The sequence below is a fragment of the Maniola hyperantus genome, chromosome 7 (assembly GCF_902806685.2).
Source record: "Maniola hyperantus chromosome 7, iAphHyp1.2, whole genome shotgun sequence".
Taxonomy (NCBI): domain Eukaryota; kingdom Metazoa; phylum Arthropoda; class Insecta; order Lepidoptera; family Nymphalidae; genus Maniola; species Maniola hyperantus.
In genome coordinates, this window is record NC_048542.1 from 16256901 (window position 1) to 16279586 (window position 22686).

The following is a 22686-nucleotide window of genomic DNA, read 5'->3' on the forward strand; positions in this document are numbered from 1 at the left end:
ATGAAACTGTTTTATTTTATAGAAATAAATATTTACTGCAATAGTAGGTACATCTAAATTGTCTAGTAGTTTCTACATAAATCAATAACAGTACTTAATTTTCAATAAGATTTTGCTTTTAAAGAAGGTATTGAGTACTTGTTACAAGTCCTACGAACTTCCATTGCAAAATTCAAAATTCTTAAAACAATTCAAGCACTCAAATATAAACTTTATTAAAATTAGAAACAGTAATCCTTAGTAAGATTTTGCCAATATTTAATAACAAAATCTACGCCCCTTTCCCCGATCATAATAGCTGGAGCTTCCGTGTTCCCGCGTATGACAACAGGCATTATCGACGCGTCGATCACTCTAAGCCGCTTCACCCCGTACACTCGCAGCTCGCTGTCTACTACTGCCTTCTTATCCCAAGCCGGACCCATCTTACACGTTCCAACCTGATGATGTGTAGTAGAAGTATAATGTCTGATTAGGCATACGAAGTATTCATCTGTACCCCAGTCGTATTCTTTACAATGTGGCATTTTCTCTCGAACGAAATATGCTCCCCGCGATTGAAAAGCTTCTGTGTTTTCCAGAGATAACAAAAATCGCACACCCTTCATCAGAGGTATTAAGTCGCTGTCATCACCTAAGTAATTAACGTGTAATAAAGGAGGACCGTATGGATTAGTTTTATTCAACAGCAGTTTGCCTCTACTTTTTGGCACTAAATTCATAGCTCTTGGCATCACAGCGTCATAGTATGACATTGGCGTAAATACATACTGAACTGCTGCTGCTAATGGGTCTCTAAGATATTCTCTCAAGTTTGGTAAAGGGACTACTTGATATTGTATATCAGGTGCGATCAAATACGGTTTGGTTTTCAAAAACGATGACGACAATACTGGGCCTAAAGCTGACAGTGGCCCTCTTTTGATTTTCATTTCAGCGAGTTCCTTGACGGCCCTCAATATCTCTTGTTGACTTACTGCTGTCACCGTTTCATTCGATAAAGCGACTGCCAAGCCATCAAAAGAAAGATGATCATGCAAATTCTCTCCAACTGCTAAATCTTTTACTACTGGAATATTTAAACTTTTTAAATGTTCCTTTGGACCTATTCCTGATAACATTAATAACTTCGGCGAGTTAATTGTTCCACCGCTAATTATTACCTCTTTTTTGGCATACGCTGTGTACTTCTTGGCATCTTTGAGATAAACGATTCCATTAGCATTTTTATGATCATCTATAAGTATTTTTATAGCTTCTGAATTAGTTTCGATAAAGAGATTTGGTCTTTTATGTCGGATAGGTTGTATAAAAGCGACATTGGTAGATACTCTTTCCCCTTCAAGTGCGAATGCTTGCATTTGCATGGCCCCCAACTGTTCAGCTCCATTGTAATCAAGCAAAGGTATTCCTCCTTCAGTGTAAGCCTCCATCATCATGTTTGAGGCATCGTCTACGTAAGGCAACCAAGACACATACTGTTCTCCTTTTGCCCCGTGGTAATCACTATCGACAGCGTATTTATTCATGTTCGTTTCAGATTTCATGAAGAATGGCAGCACCTGTGAACAAGTTGGAATGTGGATATATTAGATGCAAAGAAGATTCAATCGGCTTTACACTCAGCTGCCCATAAGATGTGAAAACACCTGTGACAAAAACATAGCAATTAGCACTACAGTAAAGTTAAATTCATTTTTTCTCAGCGGGTTAGTGTTAGTGTTAGTATCGGAGGTTAGAAAATTACTCGCAAACGCCGTAACGGAGGACGAGCCAAGCACGGCCATGGTCACGTGAAGGCCGTGAGATGCACAAATTGCGCGCGTTGCGTACCGAAAGACAAGGCAATCAAAAAGTTCGTGATCAGAAACATTGTTGAGGCCGCCGCTGTGAGAGATATCAACGAAGCCTCCGTATATGCCTCATTCCAGCTCCCTAAACTGTACGCAAAGTTGCACTACTGTGTGTCATGTGCAATCCACAGCAAAGTGGTGCGCAACAGGTCTAAGAAGGACAGGCGTATCCGCACACCGCCCAAGAGCACGTTCGCCCGCGACATGCAGCGACCTCAGAATGTGCAGCGGAAGTAATTTTAGTTAATAAAATTATGTAAAAAAATCCAAAAAAAAAAAAGTTTAGTAGCAGCGGGCGGGATCAAGACCTGAACCTTCGTCTATAAGTCTCCGAACTTGACGATCGACGGCGTCTAAAGCTGCTAGTTGGTCCTTACTAGAGCCATCGTAGAGATAGAGTAGAACAGTACCCAACCCACTCCATGCACGAAATGACCTGAACCTGATATAAGGTAACCAGTTTGTGCGGCGTGAACTGCTGCTTGACCTTGTCAAGTGTAATACTAGGAATAGAATAGAATAGAATTCGAGTGAACTTTTACAAGTGCTTGGCAAGTTAGGTATAATGACGGGCTAGTTTAGATTTGGTCAGGGGTAAGGTTGGGGGGAATGATACTCACATCTTCATAGCTCCACCCTTTATTGCCCAAACGTGCCCAAGAGTCGTAGTCCTCTCGGTTGCCTCTGATGTACCCGAACCCATTGGTAGAGGTTGAACCACCCATTGTTTTGCCTCTGAAGCAGAAAAAACATATTTTTAACTTATGTAATTCAGTTTTGTAGGCTTGTGCGTAGTCAGGTTTAGTATAGATTAGGAATGGTAAACATACCTGGGCCATGTGCATCTTCCTCCTGGTAATGCGAGGCAGCTCTTCCCGTTGGGCTCCGTGGTGTACTGCCAGTCTATGTTGGACCCCGAAACAGCGGAGATCAAGCTAGGGACTCGCGTTATGTCAGGCTCTTCTGGACCTGCCTCTAACAGCAGCACCTGTTGATATATTTCATTTCATTTATTTATTTGCTTTCATGTACTTAAATTTGAGGTGTACGATAATATGCCAGGTGTGATCAAGAAATAACGTGAAAGATTTCATTATGAATTAGCTTATGCTCGTAACTTCATCCGCGTGGACAACACAAATTTCAAACCCCTATTTCACCCCTAGAGGTTGAATTTTCAAAAATCCTTTCTTAGTCCGCCCAAGTCATAATAGCTATCTGCATGCCAAATTTCAGCCCGATCCGTCCAGTAGTTTGAGCTGTGCGTTGATAGATCAGTCAGTCAGTCAGTCACCTTATTCTTTTATATATCTCAAAAAATTTCAAACCCCTATTTCACCCCCTCAGGGGTTGAATTTTCAAAAATCCTTTCTTATCGGATGCCTACGTCATAATAGCTATCAGCATGCCAAATTTCAGCTCAATCCGTCCAGTAGTTTGAGCTGTGCGTTGATAGATCAGTCAGTCAGTCAGTCAGTCAGTCACCTTTTCCTTTTATATATTAAGAAGATAAACTAACACTAACAAGCTTAGATCTCTTCAAAATACTCTCCTTGAATAACAATGCACACGAACTTTGATTGGAAGCGTTTCTGGAAAGCTTCTTTCCCAAGAGACTTCAGCTGCTCTTTCAATGTCAGGAATGATGTCAAACCGATTTCCCTTCAACACGATTTTTACTTTTGGGAAGAGCCAGAAATCGCATGGTGCTAAATCCGGACAGGTGGATATGGTTAAACAGCAATTTTTTGTTAGGCCAAAAACTCGCGAATAAGAAGCAATTTTTACACTGAGTAGGTAGTAGTGAATTTACATTTGCAAATCATCGACTAAAATGCTTTGCACGGACCCGTACGAGAGGTTGCAGCTGATATTTTGTACCGAAGGTTGGTCCGTCTCCATATCCGATGTCTCTCATGTCAGATCGCGGAGATTATCGGAGACATTATCAGAGATAGGATGAATTCGCTATCTAGATAGCAGCATATCACTCGAATAAGGCTTATTATTATCTACTAATTTTTATTTGTTTGTGACTTAAAATGGTTGACGCTCACAAAATTTCCTTCTTTCAAAAAAACCTTCCACTTGTCACTCACTCACTCGGTGAGACTGTTAGCAACGACGCAGCCCACCGCTCCCGCGGCCACTACTATGACGTCAATACTCCTTCCCATCCCTCGCTTCAGGTTTGTTGTTATTACCTTCCACTTATAGTTCTCAGTGAGTCTGTTAGCAACGACGCAGCCTGCCGCTCCCGCGCCCACTACTATGAAGTCATACTCCTTCCCATCCCACGCTTCAGGTTTGTTGTCATTACCTTCCACTTATAGTTCTCAGTGAGTCTGTTAGCAACGACGCAGCCTGCCGCTCCCGCGCCCACTACTATGAAGTCATACTCCTTCCCATCCCACGCTTCAGGTTTGTTGTCATTACCTTCCACTTATAGTTCTCAGTGAGTCTGTTAGCAACGACGCAGCCCGCCGCTCCCGCGCCTACTACTATGAAGTCATACTCCTTCCCATCCCACGCTTCAGGTTTGGTTTCTCTATCGCACATCTCGTGCTTCTTCTGATCTACGGAACCACCATATAACTGTACTAATAGACTGAGATATACTACAGCAAAATCGGAACATCCTGAAATCTGTGGTGGACATATTGCGGAGATGTTTTGGGGCTGCCAGACCTGCATTTTGACCTAAAATCAGCAAAATAATAATCTATGTAAATATTTCGACCAAATATAAGTAGATATTAGGTATCTATTAGGGCTTCCGAGACGGTCGAGCGACTTGATGGTAAACACGTAGTTTTATTTTGCTTTCTCAAGCAGTTTGATACGCCCGTCAAACAGCTTGAGCCAGTAAGAGGCACTTTTCTCATTTCGCGAACATTGTCCGAATGCACGGTCATGCACGTAAATGCTTGATTCAAGCATTAAGCAAAAATTGTAAAAGGATAACATGCTTGGTTCAAGCAAAAATCTATGTGCAGACAGACAAAAACAAGAACGGACGGGAATCTTTAAAAATGATTTTATACACATTATTTAGAAAAGGTTACTGACTAACTGATCTATCAACTCACAGTAGCATACTACTAAACTGATCCGGCTGAAATTTGGGATCCAGATAGGCTATTATCACGTAGACATCCGTTTAGAAAGGATTTTTGAAAATTCAACCCCTATTGGTGCTAAAATAAGGGTTGGAATTATTTGTAGTTCACGTGGACATAAGCTAAGCACTCCATTTTTATATGGCTAAGTAGATATATAAAAATATATTTAGATTCAGTAAGTGAAGATTTAACTGACCTGAAGCTTCCAAACTGCAGTTAGATATAAAAACGACTGCAGACCTCTTGTACTACGTTGCCACTTTATTCCTCACCTCGGCCGATAATCTGACGTTTATCAGATAAGGTAAGTGTGATTCAATTACACAGATGCGTACAAGGGGCGCTGGCTGTCATGTAGTAGCACTAGCGATTCATAATTCCAAGATCCCAGGACCTTACCTACTTATTTTCTGAGAAACAAAATGTGTGATACAAAGCAGTCTTAGTTACGCGCATCTGTACTTTGAATTGGCATTGGCTTGCCTACAGTCAATTCATAGATATCAGCCGCTAAAGGTACCTATGTAGAAACATGACTGGTTATTATGTAAGTTTTACATAATATTGTTAACATTTAATATTCAATTCTACAGACCCTTTCCGTCAGCGGTAATTTGCGAGACGCTTTCAAGCTCTCTAAAAATAATATATTTAATTTTATTTATAGTGTGATTCGTATTTTTTATATTATGACACTCAGGAAATATACATAAAAATCAGCACTCAGACTTTAAGAAAGTGAGTAATGATTTTACGTGCTTTTAGAAACTGATATCTTTAAATTGGGCGTCCACGTTAGTACAAGCTAGCAAATATGCGTACATTACACAGACACACACTAACACTACTCTATCTAAAATATTTTATTTCTCAGAAAATAAGTAACGTCTGGCGCCGCTGAGATCTTGGACCATTAGTAACAATTAATAAATCCAATATATCTATACAAATAAACAAATTTGAAGTGTCTATTTGTAATTTCAAACCAACAGCTTTTTGCTAAATGCCCTTCCGGCGTCCGTCTTTCTTGCCAAGTATAACTTGAATACCTTCAAGGCAAGAGTGAATAGGCATCTTCTAAGCAGGCGCGCTCCGACCTAGACCTAATCATTGCTCTTTATTAGGCAAGATTGTTGACAAGCGCAAGCCTATGTCACAATAAAAAAATGCAAATGAAACTTTGAAAATATTATATAAGTAGGTACTAACGGTACTTATACCAGAAAAACAAATTTTAAAATATTTATGTCTGTCTGTCTGTTTGTTCCGGCAAATCTCCGAAACGGCTGGACCGATGTTGACGAATCTTGTGCTGGCAGATATCTGATGTTATAAGGAAGTAACTTTGGCTACTTTTATTTAAGAAAAATAATTAGAGTTTATTAAAAAAATTAAAACGATGAAATCCAATACATTATACTGGAAATTTTCTGAACTTTTCCACGTCATCTTATCGGTCCTACCCTAGAAAGTAGAGGATAGAGGTGGAGTATATGAGGGTAATAAGATAAAGTACCTAAACATAAAAAAAATGCAATCAGTCTTACAGCGTTATTAATTATTATAATCAACAGGGATTACAACATCATATTTTTATTTTATTTTTTATTAAGTACTTTTTACAATTCTTCTTCCATCTGAAAATACAAAATCTTAAAAATATATACCACACACTCAAATTAAATTTTATTAAAATTAGAAACAGTAATCATTAGTAAAATGTTGCCAATATTTCATAACAAAATCTACGCCCCTTTCCCCGATCATAATAGTTGGAGCTTCCGTGTTCCCGCGTATGACAACAGGCATTATCGACGCGTCGATCACTCTCAGCCGCTTCACCCCGTACACTCGCAGCTCGCTGTCTACTACTGCCTTCTTATCCCAAGCCGGACCCATCTTACACGTTCCAACCTGATGATGTGTGGTAGAAGTATAATGTCTGATTAGGCATACGAAGTATTCATCTGTACCCCAGTCATATTGTTTACAATGTGGCATTTTCTCCCGAACTATATATGCTCCCCGCGATCGAAAAGCTGCTGTGTTTTCCAGAGATAATAAAAATCGGATGCCTTTCATCAGAGGTATGAAGTCCCTGTCATCACCTAAGTAATTAGCATATAATAATGGAGAGCCGTATGGATTAGTTTTATTCAACAGCATTTTGCCTCTACTTTTGGGCACTAAATTCATAGGCCTTGGTATCATAGCTTCATAGAATTGAATCGGTGTAAATACAGACTGAATTGGTGCTACTACTGGATCTCTAAGTAATTCTCTCAAGTTTGGTACAGGGCTCGTTTGATATTGTATATCAGGCGCGATTAAATGTGGCTCGGTTTTCAAAAATGATGACGAGAATACTGGACCGAAACCCGACAGTGGCCCTCTTTTGATTTTCATTTCAGCGTATTCCTTGACGACTCTCAATGTCTCTTGTTGACTTACTGCTGTCACCATTTCATTTGGTAAAGCGACTACTATGCCATCAACAGAAACATGATCATGCAAATTCTCTCCAACTGCTAAATCTTCTACTACAGAAATATTTAAACTTTCTAAATGTTCTTTCGGCCCTATCCCTGATAACATTAATAATTTTGGCGAGTTAATCGTTCCACCGCAAATGATAACCTCTTTTTTCGCGTACGCTGTGTACTTCTTGCCACCTTTGAGATAAACTATTCCATTAGCATTTTTAAGATCATCTATAAGTATTTTTATGACTTCTGCGTTTGTTTTAACAACGAGATTAGGCCTTTTATATCGGATAGGTTGTATAAAAGCGACATTGGTAGATACACGTTCGCCATCGAGTGTAAATGATTGCATTTGCATGGTGCCGGACTGCTCAGCTCCATTGTAGTCAAGGAAAGGTATTCCTCTTTCAATATAGGCTTCAACCATCATGTTTGAGGCATTGTCTACGTAACGCAACCAGGACACATACTGTTCTCCTTTCGCCCCGTGGTAATCACTATCGACTGCGTATTTATTCAAATTTCTTTCAGATTTCACGAAGAATGGCAGCACCTGTGTAGAAAACCATGTTGAAATGTGGATATTTTCGATGTAATTGTAATACATACTTACTAAGTATTTGGTTACGATGAAGTACTTAACACTATAGGTACTTAATCGTAAAAGAAGAAGCTTAATATTCACTGAATGCAAAGCTTCGATAATATTTAAGTATTATTGAATGTCATTTAGCTTCCCACAAAATGTGAAAAAGCCTCTGAAAAAAACAATGCAATGCAATGCACATATATTTTTGCTTAGTTGTGGGATAGGCATAATGAGACTGTTATGGTAGACCCTGTCATTATGTCACAATTTCAGACTTCAAAAAAACCTCCAACACAAAAGCCTCTAAAAAGAAAAAAAAGTAAGTATTGGCTCTCTAAGTCGTGCTTGTACCGTGTCGCGTCGGGGGACTGCTAAGAATCAATCAATCATTAAACCCTAAAAACTGATTGGTATCAATGTAGGCGAATACAAAAATATTGCCAAAAACATCTTCATTTTTGTGGTATTATAAGTTACTAGCTGATGCTCGCGACTTCATCTGCGTGGAATTAGGTTTTTAATAATTCCATAGGAACTCTTTGATTTTCTGGCATAAAAAGTAGCCAATGTCACTCTCCAGGTCATATACCCATATAAAAAAATCACGTCGATCCGTTGCTCTGTTGCGACGTGAAACGTGATTGAAGGACAAACCAAGAAACTAATAAACCAACAAACCAGCAAACTAACAAACCAATAAACCAACAAACAAACACACTTTCACATTTATAATATGGGTACTGATACCTATAAATTGTGAAAATGGATCTTATCAAGCATTTAGGTACATCCGGCCGTCACTCAGCGAGAGTAAGTATTCGTACTTTCGTACGTTCGAGTATAGTTGCTGATTAGATACCTAAATGGCGGATAATACAGGTTTGATAAGGCAGAAAGATACTTACTTCTTCATAGCTCCACCCTCTGTTACCTAAACGAGCCCACAAGTCGTAGTCCACTCGGTTGCCCCTGATGTACCCCAATCCATTGATAGAGCTCGAACCACCCATTGTTTTGCCGCTAAAATTAAAAAAGTTGTAGTGATTTCATACCCGCAATGTACAGCGTGCAAATGCCCCGCCTACGACACGGCATTGACCCAGCGGCACCTAGTGCTATGACGCAACGTTCGTTGACCTCTAGCGTCAGTCAGAAGTTTTATTTGCAATACATTACGAACTTTAAAAAAAAGGGATTTTTTAAAATTATATTTGTCACGTTTTTTTGTGGAATGTTATTAGTACTTAATCATGTAATCATCAACCTGTCTTCGTTTTTACTAGCGTTCTGGTTACACTGCTATAACCACGCAAACCACGAGTTTCCTTGAGGGATAGGATCCGAAATGAGGAGATCCGCAGGAGAACCAAGGTCACTGACATAGCCCAAACTATTAGCAAGCTGAAGTGGCAGTGGGCAGGTCATGCCTGTCGTAGAGGCGATGGCCGTTGGAGCCGGAAAGTCCTTGAGTGGAGACCGCGTTTAAGCAAGCATAGTGTGGGACGCCCTCCAGCACAATGGACCGACGATATAAAGAGGCTGGCGGGAAGTGGCTGGATGAGGAAGGCTGAGGACCGGGTATGGTGGCGCTCTTTAGGGAAGGCCTATGTCCAACAGTGGTCGTCTACAGGCAGATGATGATGATGATGATGAACCACGCAAAAATCACGGCAATCCGCTGCTCCGTTGCTGCATGATAGAATGACAAACCACCAAACCCAAGAACACACACACACACTGTCGCATTTATAATATGGGTAGTGATGGGGTTTACCGAGGCCACAAGCATCTTCCTCCAGGAAATGCTAGGCAGCTCTTCCCGTTGGGCTCCGTGCTGTACTGCCAGTATATGTTGGAGTTCGTCAGAGAGCCGACCAGGCCTGGCACTCGCGTGATGTCGGGCTCCTCGGGACCTGCTTCTAATAACAGCACCTGACGATATTAATAGAATAAAAAAAATTATCTTCATTGAACCACCATGATAAACAATAGGTACATATCTGATTTTTAAGGACTCTCTTTTGTGAGTTTCTCTTTCTTACAAACTAGGGGCACTTGTGCATGTAGAATATAGATTTGTCAGACAGGCCTGCGTGTATAGATTGATTTTGTTAGTCGTTGTCGTTACCTTCCCCTTGTAGTTCTCAGTGAGTCTGTTAGCAACGACGCAGCCCGCCGCTCCCGCGCCCACTACTATGACGTCATACTCCTTCCCATCTCTCGCTTCAGGTTTGTTGTCGTTCTCTTCCACTTGTAGTTCTCAGTGAGTCTGTTAGCAACGACGCAGCCCGCCGCTCCCACGCCCACTACTATGACGTCATACTCCTTCCCATCTCTCGCCTCAGGTTTGTTGTCGTTACCTTCCACTTGTAGTTCTCAGTGAGTTTGTTAGCAACGACGCAGCCCACCGCTCCTGCGCCTACTACTATGACGTCATTCTCCTTTCCATCTCTCGCTTCAGGTTTGTTGTCGTTACCTTCCACTTGTAGTTCTCAGTGAGTCTGGTAGCAACGACGCAGCCCGCCGCTCCCGCGCCCACTACTATGACGTCATACTCCTTCCCATCTCTAGCTTTAGGTTTGTTGTCATTACCTTCCACTTGTAGTTCTCAGTGAGTCTGTTAGCAACGACGCAGCCCGCCGCTCGCGCACCCACAACTATGACGTCATACTCCTTCCCATCTCTCGCTTCAGGTTTGTTGTCATTACCTTCAACTTGTAGTTCTCAGTGAGTCTGTTAGCAACGACGCAGCCCGCCGCTCCCGCGCCCACTACTATGACGTCATACTCCTTCCCATCTCTCGCTTCAGGTTTGTTGTCGTTCCCTTCCACTTGTAGTTCTCAGTGAGTCTGTTAGCAACGACGCAGCCCACCGCTCCCGCGCCCACTACTATGACGTCATACTCCTTCCCATCTCTCGCTTTAGGTTTGTTGTCATTACCTTCAACTTGTAGTTCTCAGTGAGTCTGTTAGCAACGACGCAGCCCACCGCTCCCGCGCCCACTACTATGACGTCATACTCCTTCCCATCTCTCGCTTCAGGTTTGTTGTCATTACCTTCAACTTGTAGTTCTCAGTGAGTCTGTTAGCAACGACGCAGCCCACCGCTCCCGCGCCCACTACTATGACGTCATACTCCTTCCCATCTCTCGCTTCAGGTTTGTTGTCGTTCTCTTCCACTTGTAGTTCTCAGTGAGTCTGTTAGCAACGACGCAGCCCGCCGCTCCCACGCCCACTACTATGACGTCATACTCCTTCCCATCTCTCGCCTCAGGTTTGTTGTCGTTACCTTCCACTTGTAGTTCTCAGTGAGTTTGTTAGCAACGACGCAGCCCACCGCTCCTGCGCCTACTACTATGACGTCATTCTCCTTTCCATCTCTCGCTTCAGGTTTGTTGTCGTTACCTTCCACTTGTAGTTCTCAGTGAGTCTGGTAGCAACGACGCAGCCCGCCGCTCCCGCGCCCACTACTATGACGTCATACTCCTTCCCATCTCTAGCTTTAGGTTTGTTGTCATTACCTTCCACTTGTAGTTCTCAGTGAGTCTGTTAGCAACGACGCAGCCCGCCGCTCCCGCGCCCACTACTATGAAGTCATACTCTTTCCCATCCCTCGCTTTAGGTTTGGTTTCTCTGTCGCACTTCTCCTGCTTCTTCTGATCCACGGAACCACCATATAACTGCACTAATAGATTGATGTATACTAGAGCAAAATCAGAGCATCCTGGAATCTGTGGCGGACACTCGGCGGAGAGGTTCATGGGCTGCCAGACCTGCATGATGACCTGAGAAGCAGCCAATTTCGTTTTATAATAATACTAGCTGCCCTGGCGAACTTCGTTCTGCCTAACAGTCGATTCAAATGTTTTAAATTTTTCTCTCCGTAAGAACCATCCTCGTACTTCAAGGAATATTATAAAAAAAGAATTAGCGAAATCGGTTCAGCTGTTCTCGAGATTTGCGATGACCAATATTTAGTGATTCATTTTTATATTATAGAAGATTATATTCCTAAGCGATGATAGCCTAATGGTTAAGACGTCGGCCTTCTATTCGGAGTTATGTGCGTTTTAAGCAATTAAATATCACTTGCTTTAATGGTGAAGGAAAACATCGTTAGGAAACCTGCATATCTAGACATCTCTATAATGTTCTCAAAGGTCTGTGAAGTTAGGCAATCCACACTGCGCTAGCGTTGCAGACTATGGCTTAAACCCCTCTCACTCTGAGAGGATACCCGTGCTGTGAAGTGGGCCGTTGATCGGTTCATCATCGTGATGATTATACCCCTACAAAATCTAAATATATAAAATTCAAAGTCCTGACTGACTGACATAGATATCAACGCACAGCCTAAACCGCTGGTCCTAAAGACATGAAATTTGGAGGGTCTATTCTTTGTGAAAAGTAGGTATCCACTAAGAAAGGATTTTTCGAAATTCCACCCCAAAGTGGGTTAAATGGGGGATGGAAGTTTGTATGAAAGTCGGTCATTTTTCAAGTTTTTTGCATGAAAATTGGTATTTGGGTTTTCGATTACAAATGAAGAAATACGTGTTTCAGGATTTTAGGAAAATTCGCCCATAAGGGTGGTAAAATAGGGGATGTAAGTTTTTATGGGAAAGTTTTAATTATTGATATTATAATTGACTTGAAATTTGGAAAGTAGGTTTTTTCTTGAGGTTAGGTGTCAGCTAAGAAACGACTATGAGAAATTCCCCCCCCCCCCACGCGGGCGAAGCCGCGGGCAGAAGCTAGTATTAAATAATGAGGGTTGATCATGACGACGATGATGAAAGTTTTACTGACCTGAAGCTTCCAATCTGCACTTAGATCTGGAAATGGTTCAAGGCAAGTATTATTGGGCCTCTGTAACGTATATCGATACTTTCTTTTTCGTACGATGAACCCATCCGTGAACAATACGCAGCACTATGTGACGTTTTCCAACTTATAAGCAAGGAAATGATAATTAAATGAAATGGTGTTAATACACATTTACATATAAAATGCATATAACAGTTAAGTTTGCGTGTGTTTCCGTAGCGTCTATTTTTTTTAAATTTCATTTACTAATAATCACTTACACGGTACACCAATAGATGAAAAATGTCTGGTCAAATGCGAGTCAGAACTCAGAAAGTTCCATGGCCGTGCCAGTTGCTCAAAACTTTAGTGGTTACTAGCTTATGCTAGCGACTTTGTCCGCGTGGACTCAAAAAATTTCAAACCCCTATTTCACCCCCTCAGGGGTTGAATTTTCAAAAACCCTTTCTTATCGAATGCCTACATCATAATAGCTATCTGCATGCCAAATTTCAGCTCAATCCGTCCAGTAGTTTGAGCTGTGCGTTGATAGATCAGTCAGTCAGTCAGTCAGTCACCTTATTCTTTTATATATCTCAAAAAATTTCAAACCCCTATTTCACCCCCTCAGGGGTTGAATTTTCAAAAATCCTTTCTTATCGGATGCCTACGTCATAATAGCTATCAGCATGCCAAATTTCAGCTCAATCCGTCCAGTAGTTTGAGCTGTGCGTTGATAGATCAGTCAGTCAGTCAGTCAGTCACCTTATTCTTTTATGTATCTCAAAAAATTTCAAACCCCTATTTCACCCCCTCAGGGGTTGAATTTTCAAAAATCCTTTCTTATCGGATGCCTACGTCATAATAGCTATCTGCATGCCAAATTTCAGCTCAATCCGTCCAGTAGTTTGAGCTGTGCGTTGATAGATCAGTCAGTCAGTCAGTCAGTCACCTTATTCTTTTATATATCTCAAAAAATTTCAAACCCCTATTTCACCCCCTCAGGGGTTGAATTTTCAAAAATCCTTTCTTATCGGATGCCTACGTCATAATAGCTATCTGCATGCCAAATTTCAGCTCAATCCGTCCAGTAGTTTGAGCTGTGCGTTGATAGATCAGTCAGTCAGTCAGTCAGTCACCTTATTCTTTTATATATTTAGATAGATAGAAGATAGATTATTTATTAAATAGTACTTTTTCCAAAAACTTTTTTTCACGATAAATCAGAAACTATAGATATTATGCATAAAAATAAATAAAAATCTGTTTTTGAATTTGCAGGTAAAAGCCCTTTCATATAATATGATACCCCACTTGGTATGGTAATCTTACTTTAAAAGTTGAAAATACTAATTAATTTTATTGTTCATGAACACACTTTTTTTCGTGATGTCCATCTAAAAACCGTGAATTTGTCACGGTTTTTCATATTTTTCCCCTTACTTCTGCTATAAGACCTACCTTTCATGATTTTAGGTCAACGGGAAGTACCCTATAGGGTTTCTTGACAGTCAAGACAGACAGATGGACAGACGGACAGACAGACACACAGACAGACAGGTGACGGAGTTTTCTTCAATTTTTCAATTTTAAATCTTATAGGGTTCTTTTTTGGTACGGAACCCAAAAATAGTCTAAAACTAACAGAGACACATTTATCCACTTTGACGGCCCCATGACCACCCTCCATTTATTAATTTTTAAGATAAAAAAGATTTAAAAAAATCATTAATATTTGGAATAAATGTTTCGAGTTGCAGTTTTGTCACTTGAGTTGTAGAACAGCTAGTTTATATTAGTTAATAGGAAAATAAATTCAGCTAGTAGAGCGAAGGTGTGGGGAAAAGCTAGTTTTATTGATTAAATAAGTTTTTATCTATTACATTTACTTGTAGGTTCATCGAGTAGGTAGGTTAGTGCGTTATTTATCCGTTATGTTTAAATTAACGAGTAGTTAGTTGAAATTTATTCTTCACAATAATATGATAAGCTATCAATTTTAGTTTTGAACTGGGTTTTGATGTTATGTACCTAAGAAAATCATCCTGCAACATATAAACCTTTTTCAAGAGGCTTATTGCGCTGGGCAACCTTCGAAAAATGACCTACTTCATGATCACGCGCATATATGATACTAGCTTATGCCCGCGACTTCGTCCGCGTGGACAACATAAATTTCAAACCCCTATTTCACCCCCTTAGGTGTTGAATTTTCAAAAATCTATTCTTAGCGGATGCCTACATCATAATAGCTATCTGCATACCAAATTTCAGCCCGATCCGTCCAGTTAGATCAGTCAGTCAGTCAGTCAGTCAGTCAGTCAGTCACCTTTTCCTTTTATATATGATAATATAATGGTTCAGAATATTTTCATTGTTCCTTGGAGGAACTATGCGTACTAACTTATATTGCTGCAACAGCTCGTATTTTTATGTAAAATAAAAAATCTGTCAAGTGCGAGTCGGAGTCGCACACGAAGTATTCCGTACCTACCATCGTACAAGGAACAACACTTTCGATTCTTTAAAATTTTCATGGTGGCCATTTTGAAATTGATATTATATTTTGCTGTTATAGCGGCAAATGTGAATATTTCAACTCTCTACCTATTAGGTACGGTCGAATGAATGAATGAAAAAATTCTTTATTCAAGTAAACTTTCACAAGTACAATTTGAATCACGAGACAGCGAGTACAGCCCGCTGACAGACAGACGGACGGACTTACGGACAGCGGAGGCTTTCCGTTGGCACCCTCAGTCTGCAGTTCGACCGTCTGTCGTGCCAGATCCTTCTTTCCACGCAGATGCAAACTTTGGAATCAACTCCCTTCGGCAGTGTTCCCATTAGATTACAAAATGGGTTTTTTTTTTTTTTTTTAAATTATCAAATCAAAATACATACAAATAAAGCTTAAACTAAAAACACCGAAAAAACCACAGAGGTTTGTCCTCGGTGCCTAGCTGCAACGAAGGTACCTATTAACTAATTACTTAAAGAAATAATCTACAGTAGGTATAACGCGGAGAATCACGTAAGTATGTAACATATTATAATCGTGAGTAGGTTTATTAAATTTAAGAATTATTAGGTGAATAGGATTAGCGCTAATATAAATAATTATATAATCTACATAGACACAAGGGGCGGACCAACAAATTCCTGAAAGGCCGGCAACGCATTAGCGGTTCCTCTGGTGCTGCAAATGTTCATGGGCGGGCGGTAATCGTAGACCATGCGGGAGGCAGTATCCCGTACATAATATCCTTTGCCCATTACTTTTGAGAATACAAGGCAGCCACTGTAAATCAGCGTTGGGACCTTTGATTGTTATTATCTATCTATCCCCATAATAAAACTGGAAGTAAAAGATTTCTGTACATCCATATCCATCCATACTAATATTGTAAATGTGCAAGTGTGTTTGTCTGTCTGTCTGCTAGCTTTTCACGGCCCAACAGTTTGGTATATATTTAGGCTTAGCTTACATCCCGGGGACGGGAATATGCTACTTTTTATTCCGGAAAATCAAAGAGTTCCTATGAACATAGTGGGAACAGTTAGCCTCTATAATAGGCATACAGTATAAAAGGGCGTAGATATTATGTAAATAAAATACAGTCTTGACATTTAAGTATTATTTTCATTTCAATAAATAGCAGTAGCAATGGGCAAAATTAATTCTGTAAATTAAAAAATTCCCGCGGAATTTATTAAAAATTCTTTAAATGATTGTAAACACTTTACAATTATTATTTAAAAATAGCCTTTATTTCCAAAAACATGCGATAGGATTCACACAGCTCTATGGATTCACATTACTTTAACAAACTTTTTAGATCAAATTACAATTCAACGTAAAAATTACAGATCGAAAATATCATGTAAACCACCGCAACGAGGCAGGGTGCCCAGAACGCTGGCAGCGTTACCTCGTTGAATGGCCAGACTAATATGCTGACCGAGGTAACTGCCAGCCCTAACTTTTTAGATAAAATTGAATTAGTTATGTATTTTACTATATATAAGTAAAAATGAATCGCTGAATGTGTTGCTGATCGCAAATCTCGAGAACAGCTGAACCGATTTTGCTAATTCTTTTTTCATAATATTCCTTGAAGTACAGGGATGGTTCTTCCGGAGAGAAAAATTTAAAAAAATCCTGAACAAGAATCGACGAAGTTCGCCGGAGCAGCATACAATATAAGTAATATTAGGTACATTAGATTAGATTATTAAATATGTATATTTTTTATTTCATTATTATTCCATTTTAACTTTAAATTCAGTTTTAAATATTAACAAAATTAGAAACAGTAGTTATTAGTACGATTTTGCCAATATTTTATGACTGAATCTATGCCTTTTTCTGCGATCATAACAGTAGGGGCTTCCGTGTTCCCGCGTATGACAACAGGCATTATCGACGCGTCGATCACTCTCAGCCGCTTCACCCCGTACACTCGCAGCTCGCTGTCCACTACTGCCTTCTTATCCCAAGCCGGACCCATCTTACACGTTCCAACTTGATGATGTGTGGTAGAAGTATAATGTCTGATTAGGCATACGAAGTATTCATCTGTACCCCAGTCATATTGTTTACAATGTGGCATTTTGTCCCGAACGAAATATGCTCCCCGCGATCGAAAGGCTGCTGTGTTTTCCAGAGATAACAAAAATCGAATGGCCTTCATCAGAGGTGTAAAATCCCTATCATCACCTAAGTAATTAGCGTACAATAACGGAGGGCCGTATGGATCAGTTTTATTCAACAGCAGTTTGCCTCTACTTTTTGGCACTACATTCATAGCTCTCGGTATAAAAGCGTCATAGTATGGAGTCGGCATGATTGCGACATTTGCTGCTGTTACTGGATCCAGAAGAAACTCTCTCCAGTTTGGCAAGTGGTTAGCTTGGTATTGTATGTCAAGTGCGATCAAGTATGGTTCAGTTTTCAAAAATGAGCAGGACATCACTGGCCCGTTACTCGCCAGCGGACCTTTTTTAATTTTCATTTCAGCAAATCTCTTCACAGCTCTCAATACCTCTTGTTGAGTTATTGCTGTCGAAGTTTTATTTGGTAAAGCGATTACTATGGCATTAAAAGTAACATGATCATGCAAATTCTCTCCAACTGCTAAATCTTCTACTACAGGGATATTTAAGCTTTCTAAGTGTTCTTTTGGGCCTATTCCTGATAACATTAATAATTTTGGCGAGTTAATCGCTCCAGCGCAAATAATTACTTCTTTTTTAGCATACGCTGTATATGTCTTACCATCTTTGGTGTAGATAATTCCATTAGCATTTTGAAGATCATCCATAAGTATTTTTGTAGCTTCTGATTTGGTTTCAATAACGAGATTGGGTCTTTTATATCGGATAGGTTGTATAAAAGCGACATTGGTAGATACACGTTCGCCATCAAGTGAGAATGCTTGTATTTGCATGGCTCCCAACTGTTCAGCACCATTGAAATCGAGGAAAGGCATTCCTCCTTCAATATAAGCTTGGACCATCATCTCTGAGGGATCGTCTACGTAAGGATACCAGGACACATAAAGCTCTCCTTTCGCTCCGTGGTACTTACTATCGACAACGTATTTATTCATATTCGTTTCAGATTTTATGAAGAATGGCAGCACCTGAGGAAAAAATTGTTCAAATGTGAATAGTTTCGACGCACTTTGAATGATTCAAAAACGGAAGAGGCTTTCAATTATGCAGAGTAGGTATATTATTTCCTTCTTTGTATAATCCATACTTCCATACTAATATTATAAATGTGAAAGTGTGTCTGTCTGTTTGTCTGCTAACCGATTAACAGATTTTGAAGAAATTTGGTAGGTACATATTTAGTTTATCCCGGGGAAGGAAATAGGTTACTTTTTATCCCGAAAAGTTCCCACGGGATTTTTTAAAAACCTAAATGCACGCGGACGAAGTCGCGGGCATTATCTAGTATTAATTGCATGATTCTTTTCTTTATTCGAAAAAGAGTTAGGTACCTACTCAAATTTTTAAAAGGATAAAAATTGTTGTAAGCTTTGCACAATTTTATCTCTGGCAGTAAATTGTAAACGGTCCTTATTTTATAGAACAGCGGCAGTGGTTGTCTACAATTTAGCAAAATAAGTTTGATTTGATAAAATATGGCTAGTAGTTAATGCCAATAGGCAGTAGCGTGCAGGTCATAGAGGCATAAATGCACTGCTTACCCCAGTTGTAAGCTCAATGCATATTTTTCATTAAGACCTGCCAGTAAACAGGTTACTACCTAACTAATGCCTACACTGGCTTCAAACCCTGTGCACGCCACTGCCAATAGGTATAATTTTAACGTCTTATTGTGAAAATGCCTGCGACAAAAATATAGCAATATGCACTGCAATACAAAAAAAATGCAAGATATTTTCAGGAGTTGTCTTGCACAGAATATGTACCTACTTACGTCTTTATAGCTCCACCCTCTGTTGCCCAAACGGGCCCACAGATCGTAGTCCACTCTGTTGCCCCTGATGTATCCCATCGAATTGATAGCGCTTGAACCACCCATTGTTTTGCCCCTGAAATATATTATTTTTACGGAACCTTTCTATTATTTGTAAATTTCTCAATGTCAATAATACCTCCGTGTCTTAGACAGCACGTTGCGTCGTTGAATTCTATACGGTCTCCAGGGAAGCGTAGGTTATTAAAGTTCTTGCAATTCACGAAGGCTAGTGAACTTTACTTGTGGTAACGTCGTTTACATGGTCATTGCGTGCATGTCGGACCAATCAGTCGCGAGCAAGCGCTGTCAAACGCACACATTTAACCTAACGTATACCGATACGACTTCAACAGTGCGGGATTGGCGGCGCCGCGCATTGGTGTTGCTGCTTGTAATGGAGTGGTTCCTTCGCAAACAAAGCATGAAGTATAATTGTACTTTTAGCTCATTGAGTAATTAATTGAATTATTATAGACTAGCTTATGCTCGCGACTTCGTCCGCGTGGACTACACAAATTTCAAACCCCTATTTCACCCCCTTAGGGGTTGAATTTTCAAAAATCCTTTCTTAGCGGATGCCTACGTCGTAATAGCTATCTGCATGCCAAATTTCAGGCCGATCCGTCCAGTAGTTGGAGCTGTGCGTTGATCAGTCAGTCAGTCAGTCACCTTTTCCTTTTATATATTTAGATTTATGCAAGGAATGTCTTAGTTTAAGTTTTACTACTTAGAAGTTTTAGATTAAGCATGTTGAGTTAGCCTGTAAGTCCTAGTAGTTACATAGTCCTTAGTTTATATAAGTCGTCATAAATACACACTAAGTGTCACAACAATCCACAAAGTCTATAAAAAAGTTTCAATTTTTTTAAATTCATTATAGACGCACGCTTGACCACGATCACACCTGATGGGAAGTGATGATGTGGGCTATGGAATGCGTTTTCCTAGAAGGTGCCTATCCACTCTTGTGGGTCCTAGCCTCCTCCACAATCATCTCCCATCTATCGCGGTCCTTCATCTGCCTTTTCCAGCTTCTTCTACGTATTCCATCCAAGTTCGACGCTTTTTGGCATGCTTTTTAGTCTTTTCTGCTGAAACATAATTTTTGACAAGTTATTATGGTGAAGGATGTATACATACCGAGGCCACGCACACCTTCCTCCTGGGAACGCGAGGCAGCTCTTCCCGTTGGGTTCCGTGGTGTACTGCCAGTCTATGTTAGATCCCGGCAGAGTGGAGCTCAACCCAGGGACTCGCGTAATGTCGGGCTCTTCCGGACCGGCCTCTAACAACAGCACCTGAGGATTTTAATGAAAATAATACCGTTTATTCATTTCACCAATAGAAGGGACACAATGTACCTACAGAAAAATAACACTTAAACTTAACTGCTACCTAACACATACTGATAGAATGTGTCATTTCAATGAAAAGGTTTTATCTCAGCTTATGTTAAGGATACAGCTAAAAGTATCCAACGGCCTACGAAGGAAGTCTTGAAAGGAAAGAAGAAAAGTGAGGTAAGATCCATCTTACCTCTCTTTTCCTTCCAAATCCGTTTTCTAAAACGGGATGTAATTGTATGTATTTAGGTGTTGGTCTCGCCAATTTTTTTTTTTAAATTTCAGCCTATTTAACTTTAATTTCCTTCCTCCAAGGAAAATTCTCATGGATGCCTCATGCATGCCCGTCTCCTTTTAGGAATGGTGCCCATCAGCCTCCCTTTCTTTTGTGAGGTTTTCTGAAAAAAGTGCACTTGCGCATGTAATGTAGTTCTGTCAGCCACTGTACTTGTGTGAACTGTACGAATTGTTGATATTACCTTCCACTTGTAGTTCTCAATCAGTCTGTTAGCAACGACGCAGCTCGCCGCTCCCGCGCCCACAACTATGAAGTCCTACTCCTTCCCATCCCTAGCTTCAGGTTTGTTGTCATTACCTTCCACTTGTAGTTCTTAGTGAGTCTGTTAGCAACGACGCAGCCCGCCGCTCCCGCGCCCACTACTATGACGTCATACTCCTTCCCATCTCTCGCTTCAGGTTTGTTGTCGTTACCTTCCACTTGTAGTTCTCAGTGAGTCTGTTAGCAACGACGCAGCCCGTCGCTCCCGCGCCCACTACTATGACGTCATACTCCTTGCCATACCTCGCTTCAGGTTTGTTGTCATTACCTTCCACTTGTAGTTCTCAATGAGTCTGTTAGCAACGACGCAGCCCGCCGCTCCCGCGCCCACTACTATGACGTCATACTCCTTGCCATACCTCGCTTCAGGTTTGTTGTCATTACCTTCCACTTGTAGTTCTCAGTGAGTCTGTTAGCAACGACGCAGCCCGCCGCTCCCGCGCCCACTACTATGACGTCATACTCCTTGCCATACCTCGCTTCAGGTTTGTTGTCATTACCTTCCACTTGTAGTTCTCAGTGAGTCTGTTAGCAACGACGCAGCCCGCCGCTCCCGCGCCCACTACTATGAAATCATACTCCTTCCCATCCCTCGCTTTCGGTTTGGTTTCTCTGTTGCACATATCCTGCTTCCTCTTGTCAACGGAACCACCATATAACTGGACCAATAGACTCAAGTACGTGAGACCAAAATCTGAGCATGCTGTAATTGGTGTAGAAGGCGGACACGCAGTGGAGAGGTTTAGGGGTTGCCAAATCATGTTGAACTATATCTACCTAAAGCAGTAATTTCAATATAATTATAAGTACCTAGTTTACATTCTTACAAAATATTAAATTCTAGATTTTAAGATTGAAGATGCATCACGATCATTTGAATCTTTAAGTGAAGAAAAACGTACCTATTCATCGTTATCGAAATCGTCAACAAATTCTGCCCTTTGATTGGTTGATTCGCTGTTTACATTTTTTCACAGCCAATCAAAGGGCAGAATTTGTTTACGATTACGATAACGATGAAATCGTTATTCTTACACAATTGGGGGCAGGTCTGCATACGTGTTATATTATTTTATCAGACAGTTAAAAATTTGGCCTTGAGGTACCCGCATGGATTTAAATAAACAAATACCTACCTAACTAGGCAAGTACCAGAATATTTAAGAGTAAGGATTTCCGTAGTTATGCTTATAAAATGTCTTACCGTAACGTAAACCAATATTAATCAGAAAAAGCTAACCAATTTTGTTGGTATAGCTTGTTTTATATGTCACTTTCTATAACTAGGTACACTAAATCAAATTTCAACTTTCAAATTCCTAGCTTTATTAGTATCTGAATAAAATGGCTGTGACAGACATACGGATACACAGACAAACGGACGGACTAGACGAAATTGTAAGAGATTCCTTTTTTACTACGGAATTAGGTACCTATAT

At 40.4% G+C, this 22686-nt stretch overlaps 3 protein-coding genes across 3 annotated transcripts; all 3 read right to left on the bottom strand.

Moving 5' to 3' along the window:
* Positions 1-2: 2 nt before the first annotated feature.
* LOC117984095 (glucose dehydrogenase [FAD, quinone]-like) lies at positions 3-5251 on the bottom strand. The gene is made up of 5 exons (XM_069499975.1): positions 5172-5251; positions 4290-4553; positions 2684-2841; positions 2474-2588; positions 3-1562 (listed from the first exon to the last, which is right to left on the bottom strand). Exons 2-5 carry the CDS (start codon positions 4545-4547, stop codon positions 222-224), a joined length of 1872 nt encoding a protein of 623 aa, XP_069356076.1. The 5' UTR covers positions 4548-4553; positions 5172-5251; the 3' UTR covers positions 3-221.
* Positions 5252-6670: 1419 nt separating this feature from the next.
* LOC117984096 (glucose dehydrogenase [FAD, quinone]-like) lies at positions 6671-11825 on the bottom strand. Its single transcript, XM_034970746.2, has 4 exons — positions 11568-11825; positions 9822-9979; positions 8953-9067; positions 6671-8011 (listed from the first exon to the last, which is right to left on the bottom strand). The coding sequence occupies exons 1-4, from the start codon at positions 11823-11825 to the stop codon at positions 6671-6673; spliced, it is 1872 nt and encodes a 623-aa protein (XP_034826637.2).
* Positions 11826-17159: 5334 nt separating this feature from the next.
* Positions 17160-22136, bottom strand: LOC117984097 (glucose dehydrogenase [FAD, quinone]-like). The gene is made up of 4 exons (XM_034970747.2): positions 21748-22136; positions 20486-20643; positions 19304-19418; positions 17160-18497 (listed from the first exon to the last, which is right to left on the bottom strand). Exons 1-4 carry the CDS (start codon positions 22006-22008, stop codon positions 17160-17162), a joined length of 1872 nt encoding a protein of 623 aa, XP_034826638.1. The 5' UTR covers positions 22009-22136.
* Between the last annotated feature and the right edge of the window lie 550 nt (positions 22137-22686).

Coding starts and splice junctions, on each gene's coding strand:
- LOC117984095 (XM_069499975.1), bottom strand. CDS start 4,547: ATGCAGGTCTGGCAGCCCCAAAACATCTCCGCAATATGTCCACCACAG. Junction 2,589..2,683: donor GGAAGATGCACATGGCCCAG/GTATGTTTACCA, acceptor TTTCTGCTTCAG/AGGCAAAACAATGGGTGGTT. Junction 1,563..2,473: donor AAGGGTGGAGCTATGAAGAT/GTGAGTATCATT, acceptor ACTTGTTCACAG/GTGCTGCCATTCTTCATGAA.
- LOC117984097 (XM_034970747.2), bottom strand. CDS start 22,008: ATGATTTGGCAACCCCTAAACCTCTCCACTGCGTGTCCGCCTTCTACA. Junction 20,644..21,747: donor CTGAGAACTACAAGTGGAAG/GTAATGACAACA, acceptor TAAAATCCTCAG/GTGCTGTTGTTAGAGGCCGG. Junction 18,498..19,303: donor GAGGGTGGAGCTATAAAGAC/GTAAGTAGGTAC, acceptor TTTTTTCCTCAG/GTGCTGCCATTCTTCATAAA.
- LOC117984096 (XM_034970746.2), bottom strand. CDS start 11,825: ATGCAGGTCTGGCAGCCCATGAACCTCTCCGCCGAGTGTCCGCCACAG. Junction 9,980..11,567: donor CTGAGAACTACAAGTGGAAG/GTAATGACAACA, acceptor TAATATCGTCAG/GTGCTGTTATTAGAAGCAGG. Junction 9,068..9,821: donor GGAAGATGCTTGTGGCCTCG/GTAAACCCCATC, acceptor TTTTAATTTTAG/CGGCAAAACAATGGGTGGTT.